Below are 20,264 nucleotides of genomic sequence, written 5' to 3'. Positions count from 1 at the left end.
TTTTTTGAAACAAGGTCTCAGTCTGTAGACCAGGCTGGCTTGGACCTCTCAAATGTTGAGGTTATCCTCTTATGTCACCTTATCAGCCAAATTTTAAGAAGAGGATTTGGGAGGCGTGGTGATGTATATTCGTCAAGTCAGCAGAGGAAGGAAGATTACGAGTTGGAAGCCTGTTTTAGACACATCATGAGATCTTAGACACAACAAGAGATCATGTTCTCTTAAAATAAAAATTTTTTAAAAGCAGTAGAAAGTAGCTCAGAACGAGGGTATTTGTCTGAAATGCTGAAGGCTCTGGAGTCTCTAGTACCAACCTTCGACACCCCACCCCCACCCTCACATGCATACATGTGCACACAAGCACAAATACATGTGTGCACATGCTCCCACACACATGCACATGCATGCAAACATGCACACACACCAGCTTCATCTAGAACACAGAAGACGGCTTAGTGATGCACATGCAAATGCACTGACGGCTCCACAGGTCAAGCCCTAAAACCTTAAATTCACAAGCCATCATTCCTCTCTGGCCTCTAGCCCTGGTCTGACCCCTCTAGGCCTTTCTTCCTGCATGAAAAGGACTTCCCCCTGACTTCTCGTGCTGTCGGACCATTGCCTGTCTTTCACCCTCTCTGATGAAAGAGTCACATACATTAACAGTAGGTATGATAGGCCCCCACTGGCATTTAGTGTTTTGTTTCGTAATACCCCTAAGGAACAGCAACATCATGAATGAGTTTTCCAAGGAAGGAAGAAAGGACGGCTCGGAGAGGTTAGAGTCAGAGCTGAGAAACGGAGTGGCCAGCTGTGGCTCATTCTGTCCTGCCCTCCTCAAAAAGTCATTCCCAAGTTCCCTTCTCTGCTGGAGTCTGTCAGTGGCAGACGGAGGCTGGCAGGTGAAAGAGAAGACAGGATACCTTGCCCTCTTTCCACTTCCGCTGTCTGGGAGCTGCTCCGTGTCCATCAGGGTTCCAGCTCCCCCTGGGAAACCCCTGACTGTGTTCTCAACTCCTTGCTGGCTATGGGGCTCTGGCTATAGCTTCGTCTCTTTGCCCTTCAGCCTAGACGTGGAAGTGACTTCCTGCTGCTGCTAATTTGTTTGTTCTGATGCCTTGGTTATTATTGGGCTACCCCAACCTTCATTCAATGTGATAACAACGTCCCTGAGTTCAATTCCTTCTATTCAAGTGTCTGGCTCGGGCTCCATGCTCTTGCTGGGAACACAGGTACTTTCCAGAGCGCAGGGAAAGAGGCTTGGGTTGGGGACTGGGGCTGCTGCAGATATGTCTGCACATGTCCACATACTCACTTTTCATGGTCTTTACGGCGACCTTGAGGATGGAGTCATCCTGGTTGAGCTGGCCCTCCATCACAGCACCAAATTCTCCTGTGGCAGGAAGAAGAAAGAAGACATTGATCTCAGAGGGACCTATGGGGGCAGTATTTCCCGCAGCTGGCTGAGAATTGGAGAGAGAGGAGTCTTGGCATTATGGTGGGTCATGATGAGCCAGTGTAGTGTGTCTTTGTACATGCGTGCCTGTGTGTATGTGCATGTATATGTGCCTGTGTATGTATGTGTGTGGCTGTGAGTATGCTTGTGTGCAGGCGTGTGTATGTGTCTGTGAGTGCACATGTGCATGCATATGTGTTTGTGTATGTGTGTGCATATATGCTTGTGCTGGAGGGACTCACCTTCTCCCAGGGTCTTCCCCAAGGCCACCTTATGCCGATCCACCATGACGTCTCGTAGTTTTTCCTTCAGTTCTTCACTGATGCCCAGACTGTTCACTGAAATGAGGCAGACAGAGGCGTGTGGCAGGGTTGATGTTCAGGTAATGTGTACCAAGAAGGACATACCCACTGTTGAGTCACTGAATCATGTCCGGTGCACTCAACCCATCCCAGCTCCCGCAGCCTCTCAATCTGCTCCATAGAAGCAACTGCAAGGTTAGAACCTGGCCCTGATCTTGCTGTAGTGGGGTACCCTAATTGGTCAGTGCCCTCTGTTCCAGTTGTTGAACCTAGTTCTTCAGAGTCTGAAGTTTACCAGCACAAGGAAACGATAAGTGTTTAAAAGAGATGGAAAGCCTAATTAGCTAATCACCCAGACCTGATAATTGCACGCTACATACAAGTACCTAATTATCCCCCTGCATTGCAGAAACTGTACCCCACAAATATTATAATTATGTGATTACAGAATAAATAAGGTTGGGCATGGTATCTCATTCCTCTAATCCTACCCTAGCGGGAAACAGGCGGATTGCTGCGAGCTTGAGGCCAGCCTGTGCTAGCTAAGGGGCTAGTCTCAAAAATCTCTATCTTCAGCACTCGGGAAGCAGAGGCAGGCATATTGCTGTGACTTTAGGACAGGCCTGATCTACGCAACGAATTTGAGGGGGCTATATGCCAAGAACCTGTCACACACAAAAACACCATCAAAACAAAAATCTATCATCTTCCTATAAAAATATTATTAGGTACTGCCAAAGTCACTGTACTCAATTCAGTTTTTTTTTTTTTTTTTTTTTTTTTTTTTTTTTAAACAGTCTTAATATGCAGCCTAAGCTAGTCTTATTCCCAGCCCCTCACAGGGGGATCCTAGGCAGGGGCTCTACCACTGAGCCACGCCCCCAGCCCCTCACTGGGGAATTCTAGGCAGAGGCTCTACCACTGAACCACACTTCCAGCCCCTCACTGGGGGATTCTAGGCAGGGACTCTACCACTGAGCAATGGGCTATATCCCCAGCCCTCTTTTACTTTTTCTTTTGAGACAGTCTCACTAAGTTACATAAGCTGGCCTGAACTCAATCTAGCCTACATAAATCTTAATTTTTCAGTCTTCATGCTTTTCCCCATGACCTGCCACTCTGTCCAGCTTAAGAGAACAGTTGGTTTTATTTTTAAATGTGTTTATAAGTATATATGTGTGTATGGGTTTTTGCCTGCATGTATAGCTGTGCACCATGTGCATGTAGTACTCATGGAGGTCAGCAGATGACATCAGACTGTGGCACAGGCATTATTGATGCTTGTGAGTCACCACGTGGGTGCTGGGAATTGAACACAGGTCCTCTGAAAAAACAGGAAATGCTCTTAACCACCCAGCCACCTATCTCTCTAGCTCCTGACAATAGCTTAAAAACACAGTAACACACAAGCATACATTCTTTCAACCACAGATTGTTGATGACATCACAGACCAGGGAGCCTGAGGACCAGTCCCTTGAAAGTGTATGAAGAACAGGGGTGAAAAGAAGCAAAAGCAGCATCACTGTGAAAATCATTTTGACCTCATGGGTGTCCAGCCCAGCTTTCAGGAACCTCTTGGGACCAGGCTCATGCTGCAAGAATTGTGGCTTTGTATTACTTCATCAAATCACTGTGGCCATCCAACTACTGTCTCCTCTTCTTAAATAAATGTCTTTCCCAGCCCTTCCCAGCATCCCCTGGGACCCTGTGCCGTGTGCTAGATCTAGACTTAGCTCTGTCCTTTTGCTCTCTGGATTTCAGTTTTCCCCAGCTGGAAAACTGGGGAGTTTTCATGGGCAGTGGCCTCTGAAGATGACCTCAGCTGGGACCATCCGTGACTATCGTCTTATGGGTCCGAAGTTCTAAGACCGTATGATTTTTCAAAACCGTGAGAGCTTAGAGCACTGAGCACATCATTTTTTCAGACCAAGATCGAATGTAGAATTCTGTTGTTTGTTTCTAATGTTCTATAATTTCAAGAGGCCATTTCTGAGTGTGGCCATTAGGAGTATTGACTTCAGGTTGTATATGGTAGCACACTCCAGTGATCCCAGAACATGGGAATCTGAGGCTGGTGGATAGAGAGTTCAAGGGTAGTCAGAACTACGTAGTGAGGCAGTGCCTTATAAACCAAGAGCTGAGTGTATGAATCAGTGGTACCCTGCTTGCCTAGCATATGCAAGGCACTGACTGCACTGCAGCCCCAGGAAGGAGGGAGAGGGAGGGTGGAAAAAGATGGAGTAGGGACAGACAGTTTCAGACAGAGAAGGGGAGAGAAAGCTTCAGAGCAAGTTGCTGGAGGCAGTAGAATTATAATTTTAAGAGAACCTCAGTTACATAGAAAGTTTTAGGGTAGCCCAAGACCCCATCCCAAAAAGAACATGAGACCGAAGTTAACCCGACAAAAATGAATTCAGAGAAAAACCGCCTGGGTCTAACTCCCACTTCTCCATCTTACAAGCTGTGTGGCATGAAGCAAGTAGCTGCTTAATTGCTCTCTTCTACAGCTCCCGAGTCTCTGAAGGCAGGGTGATAACGGAACTCATGTCACCGGGTTGTGAGGATCAAATGAGTCAGTGTGTATAGAATGCTTAGAATGGCGCTGGTGGAGAAGGGGGACAGTCACACCAATGTCATTGTCATTGCTGGCCATTATCATCCACCATCATCATCAGGATCACCATTAAACATTACCCCAGGATCCTCTGGCTCTTAGATTTGGTGTTTCTAAGATTTAATGTGTCTGGGATTCAAATTATCCTACCCAGCACTCAGGAAGCAGAGACAGAAAGGTTGCAAGTGTGTAGCTAGCTTTGGTTACAGAGTGAGACTGTACTTGAGGCGGGGGAGGGGTGGAGGGGTGGGAGGTGGGGGAGGGAGAGGAAGAGGGAGAGATTTAAAAAGAAAAGGAGCCAGGTGTGGAGCTTTCTGTCTACAGTTCTAGCTCTTGGAAGACAGAGGCAAGAGATGTTCAGTTTAGCCTGGGCTTGGTCTCAAAACAAACAAAACTCAAAATAACCTATTGGTTGTGGTTAGTGTCAACTTGATAATATCTAGGACTGCATAGGCATCACGCCTCTCGAATGTCTTGGACGGAGTTTCTGAATTAGGAAGGGAGGTGGGAAGACCCACTTCAACTGTGGTCTGTGGTCTGCACCATTCCACGGCCCGAGGTTCTGGACTAACAAAAGGAGAAATCAAGCTGAGCTAAGCATTTGTCTCCCTGGGCTTCCTGACTGCAAACAGGAACTGACCAGTCACCTAATAGAGCCTTTCTTCATTGGAGTGAACTAGTCCTACCTTCAAACACTGAGCAAAAATGAACCCTTTCTTGTTCTTGAAGCTGTTTTTTTGTCCCAGTGCTGAGAATAAACCACCACACCCTATCTTCTCCTGTTGTAAAGCCGTATGTGGTCCAAGCTTCACTCTGCCTAGGGCCTGAGGCTCTAACATCCTTGTGTTGTGAAGACCTTCGGAAACTTTCGGCTCGTGCATCTGCAGAAGCTCAGACTGTCTGCAGGGGCCCAGTTCTCTAGTTCACTTACAGGTGGCTTCGGTGGTCCGGCGACTGTAGGACTTTCGGACACGGTACCTGACTACCAGTTCACCTCTTTCCACAGTTGGCTCGAACACCTCCCTAGGGGAAGAAGGGAGAAGGTAAGGGATGAATAGAAGAACCTCGTGGAACCCTGTCCTTCTAGTGGGCACTAAAGCAAGTACCAGTGCATTTCCGAGCTGTGTTGCTCGGGGAATTTAGTATGTGCTGAACACATCTTGAATCAGCACTCCCTGCCTTCCATCTTCAGGTCTCCTCACCCCCATTCAGACGCCCCCCCCAGTGACACACACACACACACACACACACAGCCTCCTCATTGGTCATCTATGACCTTAACCTCTCCACCCAGGTCTACAGAACCTCCCTGACGGAGTTCCAACTCACCCATATCGAGTCTCTTTCTTCCTCCGATGGACAAGGAACAGGGCCAAGATGAGGACACAGGCGCCGGCCACAAGTGCTCCCAGCAGTACATACCACCAAGGCCACGAGAAGGTGGGAGATGGGGGTTCACTCACTGTCAGAGGGTATGGGGGACAGATCACAGCTAAGGCCCCTGGATCCAGTTCCCGGGGGCCCAAGTGGGAGTGACATGGAGGGAGGCGGGAGTGTGACCTAGGTGGAAAGGGGAGGTGAGACGCGTACACAGGGGACATGAGCATGCACGGAGGGGACAGACAAGTGTGGGAGAGAGTCTGAAAGGGTGCAGGGGAGACAGTGGCAGGATAATTGTGCAAAGAAGTGACCTGGGTGTGGAAAGACCAGTGAAGGAGGGAGAGAATCCACACAGCAAGTACATCTAGCACAAGGATGGGAACAAAGAACTAAGGAATATCTTTTAGGAGTGCTCAATGCAGCAAGAAATAAGGGACAAATACACGTGCATACGGGTGTGTGTGTGTGTGTGTGTGTGTGTGTGTGTGTGAAGAACGGGGTGGTCACTGGAGGAGCCTGGGGTGTAAGACAAAGGAGAGATGTCCAGGTTTTGTTTTGTTTTGCTTTAAGGCTCAGACCTGGTACACAGCCAAAGATGACTTTGAACTTCTGACCCTCCTGCTTCTGCCTTCTGAGTACTTGGATTACAGGGATGTATCTTCATGACTGGCTTATGGAGGGCTGGAGATGGGACCAGGGCCTTATGCATGCCAGGCAAACATTTTACCAGCTGAGTTACATCTCCAGCCTCTCTGTCTCTGTCTCTCCCTCTCTCATCAAGGTTTGTTGTAGTTCAGGGTGGCTTGAACTAGTTCTTTTACCTCCATAGCCTTCCCGAGTGCTGGGGTTGCAAGTGTGCACCAACCATGGCAGGCTGTGTGCAGTGATCTTTAGGGATGTGATTGGGCATGAGACGGGTGTGCAATGAGCTGACAGGTGAGGTGCACAGGAAGGGCACAGGAAAAATCAGGTGTAAAGCGGGGAGGGACTGGAGTATGGTTGGTCACGTGTGTGTGCTAAGAGTGCCAGGAGGTAGGTGTGTATGTCTCTGTGTGTGTCTGAGTGTGTATGTCTGTGTGTCTCTGTCTGCATGAGTTTGTATGTGTCTGTCTAGGTATTTGTCTTTGTCTGTCTCTATGTGTGTCTGGGCATTTCTCTGTGTGTGTGTGTCTCTCTCTCTCTTTGTGTCTTTTTGTGTTTGTCTGTGTGATTGTGTCTTTCTAGGCATATGTCTGTGTGTGTTTCTCTGTGTGTTTGTCTAAGCATGTGTATGTGTCTGTGTGTGTGTTTCTGTATGTCTGTATCTGTGTCTCTGTGTGTGTGTCAATCAGTGTTTGTGTGTGTCCATCTAGGCATGTGTATGTGTCTCTCTGTGTGTGTCTATGTATGTCTCTGTGTGTCTCTGTGCATGCCTCTGTGTGTACCTGAGTGTCTGTCTACGTGTCTGCTATGTGTGGGGGGTGTCGGTGTGTCTGTGTAGGAGGAGGAAGACAGAGGGAAGACATAGACAGAGAGACACAGAGAAAGAAGATAGTAAGACAATAGGGTAAGGTCATTTAGGGTAAGGAGAGTAAAATTCCTAATTCCCAGACAAACAGATGTAGGTTTTTGTGGACTGAACATTTGTCAGTAGTTACAATCGGGTCATATAGGGCACAGAAGGCACACATTGCATATGCATATAGACATCACAAACAGCTGGGCATCGTGGCACACGCCTATAAGCCCAGTATTCAGGAGGCAGAGGCAGGTGAATCTCTGTGAGTTACAGGCCAGCCTGGTCTACACAGGGAGCCCTACTGTCAAAAACAAGAAGTTGAGTGTGCAGTGGGAATGTGTGAAAGTTGAGTGTGCGATGAGCAAGCGTGAAGAAAGAAGGACTGTCATGGGGCCCGAGAGGAGGGCTGAGGACATGGGTGGAGAAGGTATGGGAAGAGCCTTTGAAGAAGTGAGCTGAGTTCTAAGTGGTGGCTGTAGGAGCGTGCAATGTGAGTAGGAAGAAGGCTGGAGAACTGAAGAAATGCTTGTCTCTCCTCCCTTCCCCTCCGTTCTTCCATCCCCTTCCATTTCTTCTGTCGATCTGTCTATTCATCCCTTCTACATTCCATCTGTCCAGCGGCCTGTGTCTATATGAATCCATCTATATGCATAACCATTCACTCTCCACGTGCCTGCCCGTGATCCACCCATTTATCTACCCACCTCACTTCTTAATTTTTGAGACAGGGTCTCACTTTGTGGCTGGCCTGGAACTCACTACATAGCCCAAGCTGGCCTCACACTTAGAGAGATACACCTGGCCCTGTCTCCTAAGTGCTGGGATCAAACGCCCACACCCGCACACCTGGCTATCTATTCTTTCCCACCCACACGTCTACCCATTCAAGTGTGTCAACCCAGTCTCCATATAGTTATCCACTCATACATCCGTCCTTCACTCTTTCCATCCATCCGTCCACTCGCCCACCCAGTGTATCTTAATTCACTCCTTCCATACCATGTGTCTGACTCTGTCCCCTTTTCCCATACCATTCACTGGGCCGTCCCAGGAACCCCCCTCAAGGGCCACACAAACTGAACATGTGAAGGGTTAGAGCGATACAGTTGGGATGCGTGACAGGGGTGTGTAAAAGGCACGTGTGTGGTGATGAGACCCTCCCTGAGTATGGAGGGAAGGTAGAGAAAGGGGGAGCAGAAGCCCTTACCCAGATGGTGGAGTGGCTGTCCTTGCCCTGTGAGGAGAAAGGACAGAGGGAGACATGCTCAGAGAGGGCAAGGCTGACATGACGCAAGCAAGCAGGCTAAGGGAGGACCTGTGTCAGGTTCAGGGTAGCAACGGAATCTAAGCCAGAGGAGCACTCAGAGGCATGGGGAACAAGGGTGCCAGGAAGAGATACCATCCTAAGAGCGGCTCGAAGGGGGCTGGGTACGGCCTGGGTACGGCTTTAGAGTTACCTGGGCGCCAAGGCTCTAGTGGCACAGGGTGACTCCAGGGCCCATCCCCAGCCGAGGTATAGGCTGCCACAGACACAGTCAGGTTAGCCACAGGCCTGTCCCCCCGCAGTTCCAAGGTCACCTCTTGAGTTAGCCCTATATCCATAAGTACCTAGGAAGTCCAGAGGCAACATCAGGAAGGACACCTACATCCAGAACCCCTAAGACTCAAGCCTTGTTCCTTCTCTCCCCTCACCTCCACATTTGTCTCCACATCTCTAGCCCTATGTACGCTGGAACATCGGCTGCACAAGACAGGGGCTCTGCCTCATCTCTGGCCGCATCCTCGGCTTCTCAGAAGGTTGCTTGGTACCAGGCACAGCTCAGCATATTTTCTCTCTTACCCAACCCCTTCTAACTTCTCACCCCTCTCTCCATCTTGGGGGGGGGTCCAGCTAGCCCAGATAAAACGTCTGTATGAATTAGAACGAGCCTCATCCCTAAGATGCTGTAAGAGTTACAGTACCCAAGTCCAATGAGGTGCTTTTACAGTGCTCACGGACAGACCTTCCTCAGCCCCTTCTTCGTGGACCCATTTAGGATTTCCGAAATGCGCCTCAGCGGGCGCGATGCGGCAGTATAGCAGCGCCCAATTTCCATAATTGCCTGTGTCTACTTTGTCATCTCTCCCCCATCTCCCACTTCCCACAACCATTCCACCCTAACCCAGCCGGCAGCACCCACCTCGGGGGTGTCCTGGTCTCGATATGCCAGCCGGTACCCTAACAGGGTACCCTGCAGGGGCACCCTTGGCTCCTGCCAACGCACGAGGACCTGGCTCCCATTCCGCATGGCGCTAACGTTCTCAGGGGGACCCAAGGGCACTGGAGGACATGGAAGAGGGAAGCTGGTACCCCCAACTCTTCTTGGCCCCCTCCCCTGTTCCCCGGAAGTGGGGCAGGTTGCAAAGAGCACACGCATGCGCGACTCGTGCAGGCCTTCCATGAGCGGAAGCACAGGGAGAGATCTGGAGACAGGCCAGTGGGCAGAGCTCAGGGGTCGGACAAGGAGAATAAGCCATTGTGGGGTAAAGGGGTGACAGGAGAGTTCAGGATGGGACCAACGAAAGCAAAGCCCAATGGAATCTTCCTCCCAGAACTTTCTTACCTCCCTCCGTGGTCTCCACAGGAAGCCAGTGGGTCCAAGGTGAGGGGCCCTGGCTGCTCGAGCAGGATACCCGGATGTGATATGGGGTGTGAGGAAGGAGCTTTTCCAGCCGAAGCTGGTAGGGGGGCACTGACGCTTGCAACGTGAGGGGCTCTTCTGGAGGATCTGACTCTCCCAGCCAGACGCCCACCCCATCGTCTGACAGAACAGCCTGAAGGTGGGGAAAAGATACGAGGACCAGAGGACAGTTACACTATTCTTGATTGTGGTCCTAATGTGACTGTACAACTTTGCAAGGGTGTGTGTGTGTGTGTGTGTGTGTGTGTGTGTGTGTAACTCTGGGTATCCAGATTTGCAAACCAAAGAAATCACACTTGCAAAAGCCACCTCTGGCAAGACTCTCCCCACCCCTGGCCTGAGCCTCAGTTTCTTCATTTAGGGGGCCAGAGATGCCTTGAAGGGTTGTTTAAAGATTAAATGTCCAAACTGGAGGAGTGGTTCAGAGCACACTCTGGATTCCTAGTATCACACAAACACCCAGAAGCAAAACCCTCAAAGCAACAGCTCAAGGACTGAACCGACCAAACAAAAACATGACATGCAGTTGTGCCGCTGGTGTGGTGACACACAACTATAATCCGGCTCTCGGTGAGGCAGGAGGATCACCAGTTCAAGGACAAACTGGGCAACACAGCAAGATCCTGTCTTGAGAAAAAAATTAAAAAGAAAAAGCCAATGTTTTGCCCACCATTTAGTGACAAGGGAACTCCACTTGTCACCTTCAAAGTTTAATAATATGTAAGGTAGCTTGTTTACAGTAACATCAGCTGGTCTCCTCCCTGACTTCTTTCTTTCTGAGATAGTGTTACTGTGTATCTCTGGCTTAGCTGGACTTGCTACAGAGACCAATCTGGCCTTCAACTCTAGAGATACATCTGTCCCTACCTCCCCAGTTCTGAGATTAAAGGCATGTTCTACTACGTCCGGTTCTTGTTGTTGTTATTTGTGTGTGTATTGTGTGTTATAGGACAACTTATGTGAGTCAGTTTTCTCCCACTATTTGGGTCCTGGGAATTGAATTTGTCAAGTTTGATAACAAGCACCTTTACCTGGTGAGCCATCTTGCTGGCACCCACCTGGTTTTTTGAGACAGGGTCTCTCAATAGGACCCAGGACTGACTCACTGCTCTGCTAGACTGGCCAGACAGTGAATTCCAGGGTCTCTATCTGCGCTGGCACTGGGATTCCATGTGTGCTCTACTAGGCTCTGGTCTTTTGTGTGATTTCTGGGATCAAACTCAGGTCTTCAAGCTTGCATGGTAAACACTGTATTGACTGAGACATATCCCCAAACCCCTTTTTGGCATGACTGGGGATGAACCCAAAGATCTCATCAATGTCGAACAAATATTCTGCCACTACATTATACCTCAGCCCTAAAAGTGTCTTTCAAGTACCCGCTTTTTGCTAAGTCCCTTGTCAAGCCTGTACCCAGAAAAAACACACAAATCCCTCCTGTCCACTTTCAATTCTTTTCCTCATTCTAGTTTTACAGATGGGGAGGCCAAGGCCCAGATGTTCAAAAGCTTTCCCAAAGTAACATGGTCCCCTGAGAGGGGTGACACTGGCCCACTGCAAGATCCGAGGAGGAGGCAGGTCAGTGATGGAAAGCAGTCTGCTCTCTGACCTACAGTGACATACAGGAAGAGGAACCTCTGCCAGGACAAAGGGGAGATGGGTGCAGACAGTGGGCTCAAACTCACTCCCACTTCTCTTTTCCCTGGGACTGCCATGACCCTCCCTCAGGAACTGTCCAGCCGGAGCCTGTGGGCAGCAGGAAGTGAGACCTGGAGAAGGAAGAACCCACACTTCTGCTTTTCTTTGGACATGGATGTGGGTAGGAGGGCAGTGGTGGCTCGACTGGACATTTGAGATCTTTCAAGCTGGTGAAAAGCCAGGGCTGAACCTCAGTTTTGTTCTTCTGGATGGGGGTGGGCAGGTGGGGCGTAGGGCACTTTTCTTTCAGGATCTCTCAGTTTCATACCTTGAAAGAAAAAGGCCCCTCCCTGGTGAATTCCATGTATGGGCTCTACCTCAGGTATCATTCCTAGCCCCTCACTGGGGGATCCTAGGCAGGGGCTCTCCCACTGAGCCACGCCCTCAGCCCCTCACTGGGGATTCTAGGCAGGGGCTCTACCACTGAGCCATACTTTCAGCTTTCTAAGTCTTTTATTTTGAGACCGTCTTGCTATTATGCCCAGGGTAGTTTTGAACTCTCCATCCTCTTGCTCCCAAGTGCTGGTAATACAGGCCTGTGCCATTGTAACTGCTGTTACATGTCCCATCAAACAGCCGTATCTGCCTGACCTATACTATAGAACACTGAGGTGACTATGTGACTAAAAGCCCTGTCCTTAGAGAACCCAATTACCAGAGTGGGAAAGACCAAACTAGACAGTGACAATCCAGAGTGGTCAGGGGGAAGACAGTAACCATAGGGTTGTGACAGGAACGGCAACAAGTCCTGAGAACTTAGAGTTCCCAATCTGGCTACGGTCAATATCGCCAATACCAAAACCAATAAACCCAGCTAATAGTCCACAATACAGCCCCAGACACTGTTTTAAGTTGGCTACTTGCCTTCATTGACTGAATTCTCATTCTTATCTCATAAATATTAGCATCATGCCCATCTTATAGATGGGAGAACTGAGGCCCAGAATGGTCTTTGGGGTTTTACTCAAATTCACACAGCCAGCAGGCGAAGTGGGTGACTCTTGGATTAACTGGTGGGGGGAGTGCTGGTCTTCCATAAGGAAGATGATTTAGGCTTGTGGGTGTGGACGGAAAGAGGGCTGAGAATGAATCAGAGTCAGTGGGTCTCACCTGCAGGTTGCAGTGGGTGAGTGGGTAGATGCCACTGAGGCCAGGGATCCAAGCTACCTCCAGCTCCGTTGGCTGTCTGGAAACCACGTGGAGATGGTGAGGCCTCTGTGGGAGCACTGTGGGTAGACGAGGGAAGGCTGACTCTCAGGAACCTCTCCCCAGAGCCGTCCACCTCCCCTCTTCCTTCTGACCTCTGGTCCAGCCTCCCATGCCCCTGTCACCAAGATCCCCGAATCCTCAAGCTGTCACCTGTGATGGTGGCTGTGCGGGAGGTGGTGACTCCCTTGGCATTGTGGGCTTCACATGAGAAAGAAGATGTCTTGTTCAGGCCTGGGGAGGAACATGAGAAAGCCTAGTGTCACGGTGGGGGGGAGCCCCACACCTTGTCATACAGTCACATACATACACACACACACACACACACACACACACACACACACACACACACACGCAGACTCATTAAGTGTTCACATCTACAGAGCCAGATGGTACCCACCTGCCACACCAGATAAACGGCAGGCTGAGGAAGGAGGACCCCAAGTTCAAGGCTTTCTGACAGAGCGAGTTTGAGGTTCTTGTCTCAAACTTAGAGGGTATAAAGTGAATGGGTAAAAGAAATAAAAGGAAACAGAAAGGAACGATGACTGCTCCTAGGTATGGGGAGGAGAAAGTTTATCATAGACATGTGGGAGAGCACAGGCAGAGGCAGGGGCATCTGGCAGAGTCCAGAGTGGCCACGGCCAGACTGAGCTGGGCCAAGTAGCCAGAGGGGAAGGGGCAGGGAGAAGAGAGAGGGGAAAGGAGGCACAGCAGCAAGGAGGCCCAAAGGTACAAAAGACCAGGTAACCAAAATGGTTGTGCTACAAAGAAAAAAGCAGCCCAGGCCCTAGGGCCGGAGAAGTTTAGGGTAGGGGTGGAGTAGGCTGGCTAGGAGTGCCCATTATTTGGACTGAGGGATGCTGGGAGAGCCTAGAGGTGGGGTCCACTTTTGTATGTTAAGAAAACTGCTCAGCCATTTGTCCCAGGCTTGAAATCTAATGAAAAGGATACTGGAAGGGGCGGGGGAGGTGGCTCATCAGTTAAGAGCACTTACTGCTCTTGGAGAGGACCTGGGTTCGGTTCACAGCACCCACGTGGCTGCTCTCAATTCACGAATCCAGTCTCAGGGGATCTGGTGCCCTCTCTGGTCTCCACAATCACAGGATGTTATAGATCCACTCCACACATACACAGCCAGGCATATACACACATAAAATAACGTTGTGGCTGTAGGCCAGCGGTAGAATTCTTTCCTACCAGTGTGGAAGGGGTCGGGGGCCCTTATGCCAACGTACAGTCACACAGGCCTACAGAGATTTGCACAGAGACAGGAACAATGAACACTTACCTAAGGACAGAAGTGCACGGAAATGTACATGTATTTGCTCGTTGACAAATTTGTCTCCTCTCTCTCTCTCTCTCTCTCTCTCTCTCTCTCACACACACACACACACAAACACAAGCACACACAGTCTTTCCACAAGATGTCTCTGTGACTTCACCCTCCTTCCTTCATGGTGGCTTCTCAGGTGACACATCTAAGTTACTCTGTCCCTGGCTTTGCTTTCTCCCCTCATGGCCAGCATGCTCACGGGTGCTCGAGAATCACCCTTGTTTCTTAAGGCTCTCTCTCAGAGTCTCTGCTCTAGGAGAGCAGGGAATGTCTGCTTAAGTAACCCTGTAATGGCAGCATAGCCTGGCACACAGTAGGTGCTCCACAAATGTCTTTTGAGTGAGTGGGTGAATCTTTTTTTTTTTTTCCCAAGACGGGGTTTCTCTGTATAACCCTGGCTGTCCTGGAACTCACTCCATAGACCAGGCTGGCCTCAGACTTACAGAGATCTGCCCGCCTCTGCCTCTGGAGTGCTGGGATCAAAGGTGTGTGCCACCACCACCTGGCTGTGAGTGAATTTTAAAAAAGATTTAGTGTGTGTGAGTTTGTGTGTGAGAGAGAGGGGAAGGGGAGACAGACAGAGAGAGAGAGAGAGAGAGAGAGAGAGAGAGAGAGAGAGAGAGAGAGAAAGAGAGGAGACAGAGAGAGAGGGAAGGTGGAGGGGAGACAGAGACAGAGAGGAGACAGACAGAGGACACACACAGAGAGAGACAGAGAGACAGAGAAGACAGACACACAGACAGACAGGAGGATGTGAGATGGCCCATGTAGGTGTTGGGAACTATACTCAGGTCTTCTGTAAGAGGAGCAAGTGCCCTTATCTGCTAAACCTTCTCTCCAGCCCCAGTGGCTCTTTCTGATCAAGCACAGGGCCTCAGGCATGCTAGTCCAATGATCTTCCGATGAGTCACACCCCCCAGCTCCTCCCCGATGGATTCTAGGCAGAGGTCTCGTTGCTAAGTCGCATTCCCAGCCTTCGTTTTAACTTTTCTTTGGAGATAGGATCTCACTAAATTGCCCAGACTGGTCTTGAACAGACCCTGTAGCTCAGAGGGTCTTTGAACATGTAATCCTCTTGTCTCACTTCTGGGAGTAGCTGGAATGACAGCCCGACAAAACCAAGCCTTACGAGCCAATGAACACATGTGTGTGCATCTGTGTCTGGGTGTGTAAGAAAGAAAGGGAGCCTGATTATGTAACAGGCAAGCCAGCCAGTTAATGTGTTTTTGAATAAATGTCTTGGTGTGTCTGGGAAAGGTTTGTGGGCCACGGTGTTTGTCTTGAGTCTCTTGTTTGGTCTTGTTTGTGTACCCACTTTTTCTGTGTGTGCAACTGTGTCACCACCGTGCACACACACAAGTGTACACAAATACAAACACCCCAGACACAAGCAGACAAACACACAGATATGCAATACTCATGTGGGCAAAGTCCCCTAGTATCGAAGCTGCAGTTCTGAGCCTGGTCGATGTGGATGTGCGTGCGTTCGCCCATCTGTGTTTCACGGCTTGTGTAAGTCTGAGGACATCATGTGCTTGTGTTGTTGTGGCATCTGCGTTTGTACGAGCGCAGCGTTCCCTCCACCTGGTATGTTGGAGGGAGGCCTCGCTCGGCAGACACAAAGTTTCCTTTTCTCGGTCAGCAGAGGGAGTGGAATAGGGGAAAATCAGTCTCGAAGGCCGGAAGGGGGTGGGTAGGGAAGCGCCCTAGCCTCGGCTGCCCCAGCTGCTGCGGTTCCCAGACAAGGTCAGGTGCCCGCGCCGCAGCCCCCGCGGCCCGGGAAGGGATGCGTGGCCCTGGAAGGGCAGCCTGAGGGGGTGAGCGCTGGATCACGTCCAGCCACCTGGCACGTGGGGGCCACCACGCGGGTGCTGGCCGTAGCAGCCCCCGGGTAAGGGGGGGTTGGTTCTGGAGCTCGGTTCTGTTCCGACCGCAGCATTCCTGCCCCCGCCTGAGTCACCGGGGCGCCCCCCACCCTCCACTTCCGGCCTGTCCTGGTGGGCATAGCCTGGGATTTCCCATTCTTATGCCACAGGGGCTGCATCTCAAATGAGGACAGGGGGATGAGATGAGCCGAGGGGTCTGGGACCCCTCTCTCCTCCTGCACTCCACCACATAAAAGCCTGTGGACTCCAGATGTGTTTTCCAGATGTACTTCCCCGCCCCCACCCGATCAGCTCACTCCCACCCTTGGCTTTTCTGAGGGAATGAGAGAGATGGAGGGAGAAGAGGACACGCCCTGACTCAGATAGAGAGGGACAGAGAGGCACTCACACGAACAAACTGACAAAATTCCTTTACAAAGCACCCTCCCCTCCCCCGACAGTGAATCACTCTTAAATACACAGGGGCCGTTATTAGCACAAATATAAACACAGAGAAATGCAGCACTAGCTAACCGTACACTATTCACAGGGCGGATGCTGTCCCAAACACAGTGACATAAGTGCCCTGGGACTTACTGGAAAACACATGGAGACTGACAATGAGGCATAGCCCCGTAGACAGACAGACAGACACACACACACACACCAGTGTGGCGAAGAGCACATAAACACACAGTCCAACCTGCACACATCCACTGCAAACACCTGGCTAAATAATTTACACAGATGCCAATACAGATGAGCAGAAACTAAACATGTTTCTGTGCTCCAAACAACCCACGTCAGTGTTGGGATGGACAAACAAATACAATTTTTATTTCTAGGAAGCAATAAACATTAATGTTGATGCCTCGCACCACACACACACACATACACATGTGCTCGCAGAGGCGGGGGGGGGGGGGGCTTTTATCTGTGCCAAAACAGAGACACAGACGGATGGAAAAACAGACGGATGGGAAAACAGAGTTACTGCACAACCACAAAGGCCCTCTGTAGAGACCGCAAGATGGAGACACTGCCACATATGCATGGGTTGGCACAGGTACATGGGTAACAGGTGAGCGCTTGGGGTTCAGTCACCAGGAATCAGTAGGAGTCGGGAACAGACCCCACAGAGCAGAATTGTGCTAGTATTCTGTTGTGAATCGCTACATCTCTTTGTCTCTCTCTTTGGTACTTACTAAGACACAGAATTTTATGATGATGGTCATACTTTGATTACTTTCTTTCCTTTTTATTTCTTTTTTTTGGGGGGGGGTGAGGGTTGAGACAGGGTTTTTCTACCTAATAGCTCTGGCTGTCCTGGAACTCACTGTGTAGACCAGGCTGGCCTCAAACTCACAGAGAACTGCCTGCCTCTACCATACAAGTGCCAGGACTAAAGGCACGCAGCACCACTGTGTGGGTCATGCTTTTCCTTTGATGGTCAATAAGAAACAAACCAACTTAGTCACACGGCATCTTCCCTCTCCCTTTGGAGATACTGGGGTGAACAGAGAGAGTGGTCTTGTGTAGCCCAGGCTGGCCTCCTTGAGTGTTAGGATTACAGACGCAAGTTACCACGTCCATACGACCTCTTGATCCTGCAAGGGACTGGGACCTCGAAACAGTGCATACAACCCGAGGTGCGCGCCTGTGAACTCATGTTGTTACCGTGGTATACAGCAGAGTTCAAGCTAGCCACGTGGGTGTCGACAGCTCTGGTCTCGTACGGTATCAACAGCCGTGAACACAGAGCACAGAAGGGAAAACAGATACAGGACAAAGATGACCTTTAGTGACAGCTAGAGATATATTCTGAGAGCCACAGAGGCTGGCCCCAACTAAGACATCCTCTCCTCCAGAGCAGCTGATGCTGATGGAGCCACCAATCTGGAAGGCAGAGCTACACTCCTCACCTCTTTGTAGGTGCTTCTGTTCCTGTCAGACACACTGAGAGACACAGGAGACGCCCCTCACACCTGTGGGCCCCATCGCTCCCCTCCTCCGTTCTTGCCCAGTCAGGCTGAGTCAGGTCCCATTCCTATCCCTACCAGACCACTCGAGCCACAGGCCTGAGTCACCCCACTGGGGGGCAGCGTGCTCATCACACTTCCTTGTACACTCAGGGCCCCCAGAATGCTGGGAATGTGAGCCGTTCCCTCCACACGGAAAGACCCCTCCTGGCCTCCCTGGAGAGGCAGCAGGTGGGATTTTAGGGAGCCGTTGCTCTTCCGGGTTTTGTTATGTGTGCCTCCATCTCTTCTTCTTGAATAAGGGACACTCAAGGTCCCCCAAAACTGTCTCTGACTACCATGTGACCCTAAGCAAAATGTCCAATCTGTTTATTACAGAAAGGGAGGGTCACTCTGAAATAGGGGTTCCTGTCATTCAGACTACATTGTCACGTGCCTCTCCGTGCTGGGTCACTTCGGTGGCCTGTTCTCTTTTAATTTTCCTACCTTACCATGCCCAAGGGTAGCCTCTAACTCGCTAGCTTTGAGGTTGATAATTGAGGATGAGCCTGAACGTCGGGAAGTCCTACCTCCAGCAGGGCTGTGATTGCAAGCGTGTACCACTGGGTTTACAAGGTGCTTTGAAGGGACAGGGTTCCGAGCACGCTAAGGGAGATGTTCTGCCTACTGATTAACAGCCTCTGCCCTCTCTGTTGTTCTTTACTGACAGGGTCTCACACTGTAACCCCAGGCTGGCCCAGAACTCACTATGTCAGCTAGACATACCTCAAACTGGTGACAATCCCTCTGTCTCAGCCTGTCAAATTCTGGGATTACAGGTATGAGCCTCCACCCCCAGTCTTCTCTAATTGACTCTCTCTGTCGCTCACTTTCCCTCCTTCGTCCTACTCTTGGGCTCTGCTTTCTCAGGAAACCTCAGCTGAGCAGAGACTGAGGCCTAGGGAACACTTGAGAGCAGGAGGTGGGCAGGTCAAACGAGGAAATGGACAGAGGAGGGTATTGGTTCGTTCTGATGCCCTGCTCGGGTCAGGGCTGACAAAGGAACACCAGACCTACACACTTGGGCCACTGGAATTGGGGACAAAGAATGCTATTGAACAGAGAGAGGCTGGGGTGAGCAGAGAGAAGAAGAGAAAGGGGGCTGGGGTGAGCATAGAGAGAGGCTGGGGTGAGCAAAGAAAAGCTGGGGTGAGTAGAGGCACACACAGAAGTGGTAAAACAGCGATGGAGAGACAGAGGGATGGAGAACAGACGGACAGATGAGGAAATGACAGGGAGGGAAATAAGACAGAGACAGAAGACAGACAAGTGGACAGACACATGGAATGAAAGGCCCTGGCTGCCCTGCCTTGGCCCACACCCTCAGACTCACCTGGAATTTGCAGACTGTGCTGAGAGCTGTGTCCTGCAACTGGGGCCAGGGGGACAGCATCTTGAAGCCAGAGTAGAGTCACAGGTTCCGGGGGTCCCTGGGCCTGGCAGCTTAGGTTGAAGGGGGTGTTGGCAGGCACAGCTTTGTCTTCAGGCTCCTCCAGGAAGTATGGGAGACCTGGGCAGTCAGTGACAGGAGCTTGGTTCCCTCTAAACCTCTCAGGGCCCTCAGATTATCATTAGGATGTTGGAGATGCTAAGCATCCCTCTTCCTCCTCCCCGTCTTCTTCCCTCTCCTCCTGCCGCTTTCCTTTTTCTTGGTCTCCCCCCCCCCCCCCCCCCCAGATATGGTCTCTCTACAGAGCCTTGGCTGTCCTGGAACTCACTCTGTAGACCAGGCTGGCCTTGAACTCACAGAGATCCTCCTGCCTCTGCCTCCTCGGTGCCGGGATTAAAGGTCCGTGTTACCATGCCCACGTCTTTCCTTTTTGAGGGTTTTATTATGTATCCCAGACTCGCCTCAAACTACAGATCGCCTGCCTCAGCTTCCTGGATGTGGTAATTATATGTGTGCATCACTAAGCCTGGTTTTCCTTGTGTCCCTTTCTTAATGAAGACGCGAGTTGCTTGGAATAATGGGAGAATTAACCTGTGCACGCTTGATTCCTAGAATAGAAGGTCCTAATCCAAGCGTATCTGATTCCCCAGGACATCTAAAAACTCCCCAAATCTCTCTCCTCTGGCATATAGAATCGTCCCTAGACCTATCCCCTGTAATATATGGTCTCCCATGCCTCCCCATCTCCAAAGATACCCTATGTCTCTAGATTTAATGTCCCCATGTAAAAGCTCCTGTCACGCCCGCAGACGCTCTGAC

General features: G+C 50.5%; 1 protein-coding gene across 3 annotated transcripts in view; it reads right to left on the bottom strand.

Moving 5' to 3' along the window:
• AXL (AXL receptor tyrosine kinase) overlaps positions 1 to 20,264 on the bottom strand; it is a 29,989-nt gene that overhangs the window by 7,778 nt on the left and 1,947 nt on the right. Inside the window, exons 4-14 of one of the 3 annotated variants that reach the window (XM_080909150.1) lie at positions 19,389 to 19,565; positions 12,990 to 13,070; positions 12,741 to 12,856; positions 9,855 to 10,065; positions 9,432 to 9,571; positions 8,709 to 8,859; positions 8,459 to 8,485; positions 5,703 to 5,835; positions 5,305 to 5,396; positions 1,699 to 1,794; positions 1,316 to 1,393 (exon numbers count right to left, since the gene is read on the bottom strand). In XM_080909150.1, the coding sequence (XP_080765276.1) occupies positions 1,316 to 1,393; positions 1,699 to 1,794; positions 5,305 to 5,396; positions 5,703 to 5,835; positions 8,459 to 8,485; positions 8,709 to 8,859; positions 9,432 to 9,571; positions 9,855 to 10,065; positions 12,741 to 12,856; positions 12,990 to 13,070; positions 19,389 to 19,565 (1,302 nt within the window). The remainder of the gene's footprint in view (positions 1 to 1,315; positions 1,394 to 1,698; positions 1,795 to 5,304; positions 5,397 to 5,702; positions 5,836 to 8,458; positions 8,486 to 8,708; positions 8,860 to 9,431; positions 9,572 to 9,854; positions 10,066 to 12,740; positions 12,857 to 12,989; positions 13,071 to 19,388; positions 19,566 to 20,264) is intronic. The other 2 variants (XM_080909151.1, XM_080909152.1) reach the window with 2 other exon arrangements.

Source organism: Micromys minutus (genome assembly GCF_963924665.1).
Source record: "Micromys minutus genome assembly, chromosome: 32".
Classification (NCBI taxonomy): Eukaryota; Metazoa; Chordata; class Mammalia; order Rodentia; family Muridae; genus Micromys; species Micromys minutus.
This window is presented reverse-complemented; position numbering and strand designations above follow the sequence as displayed.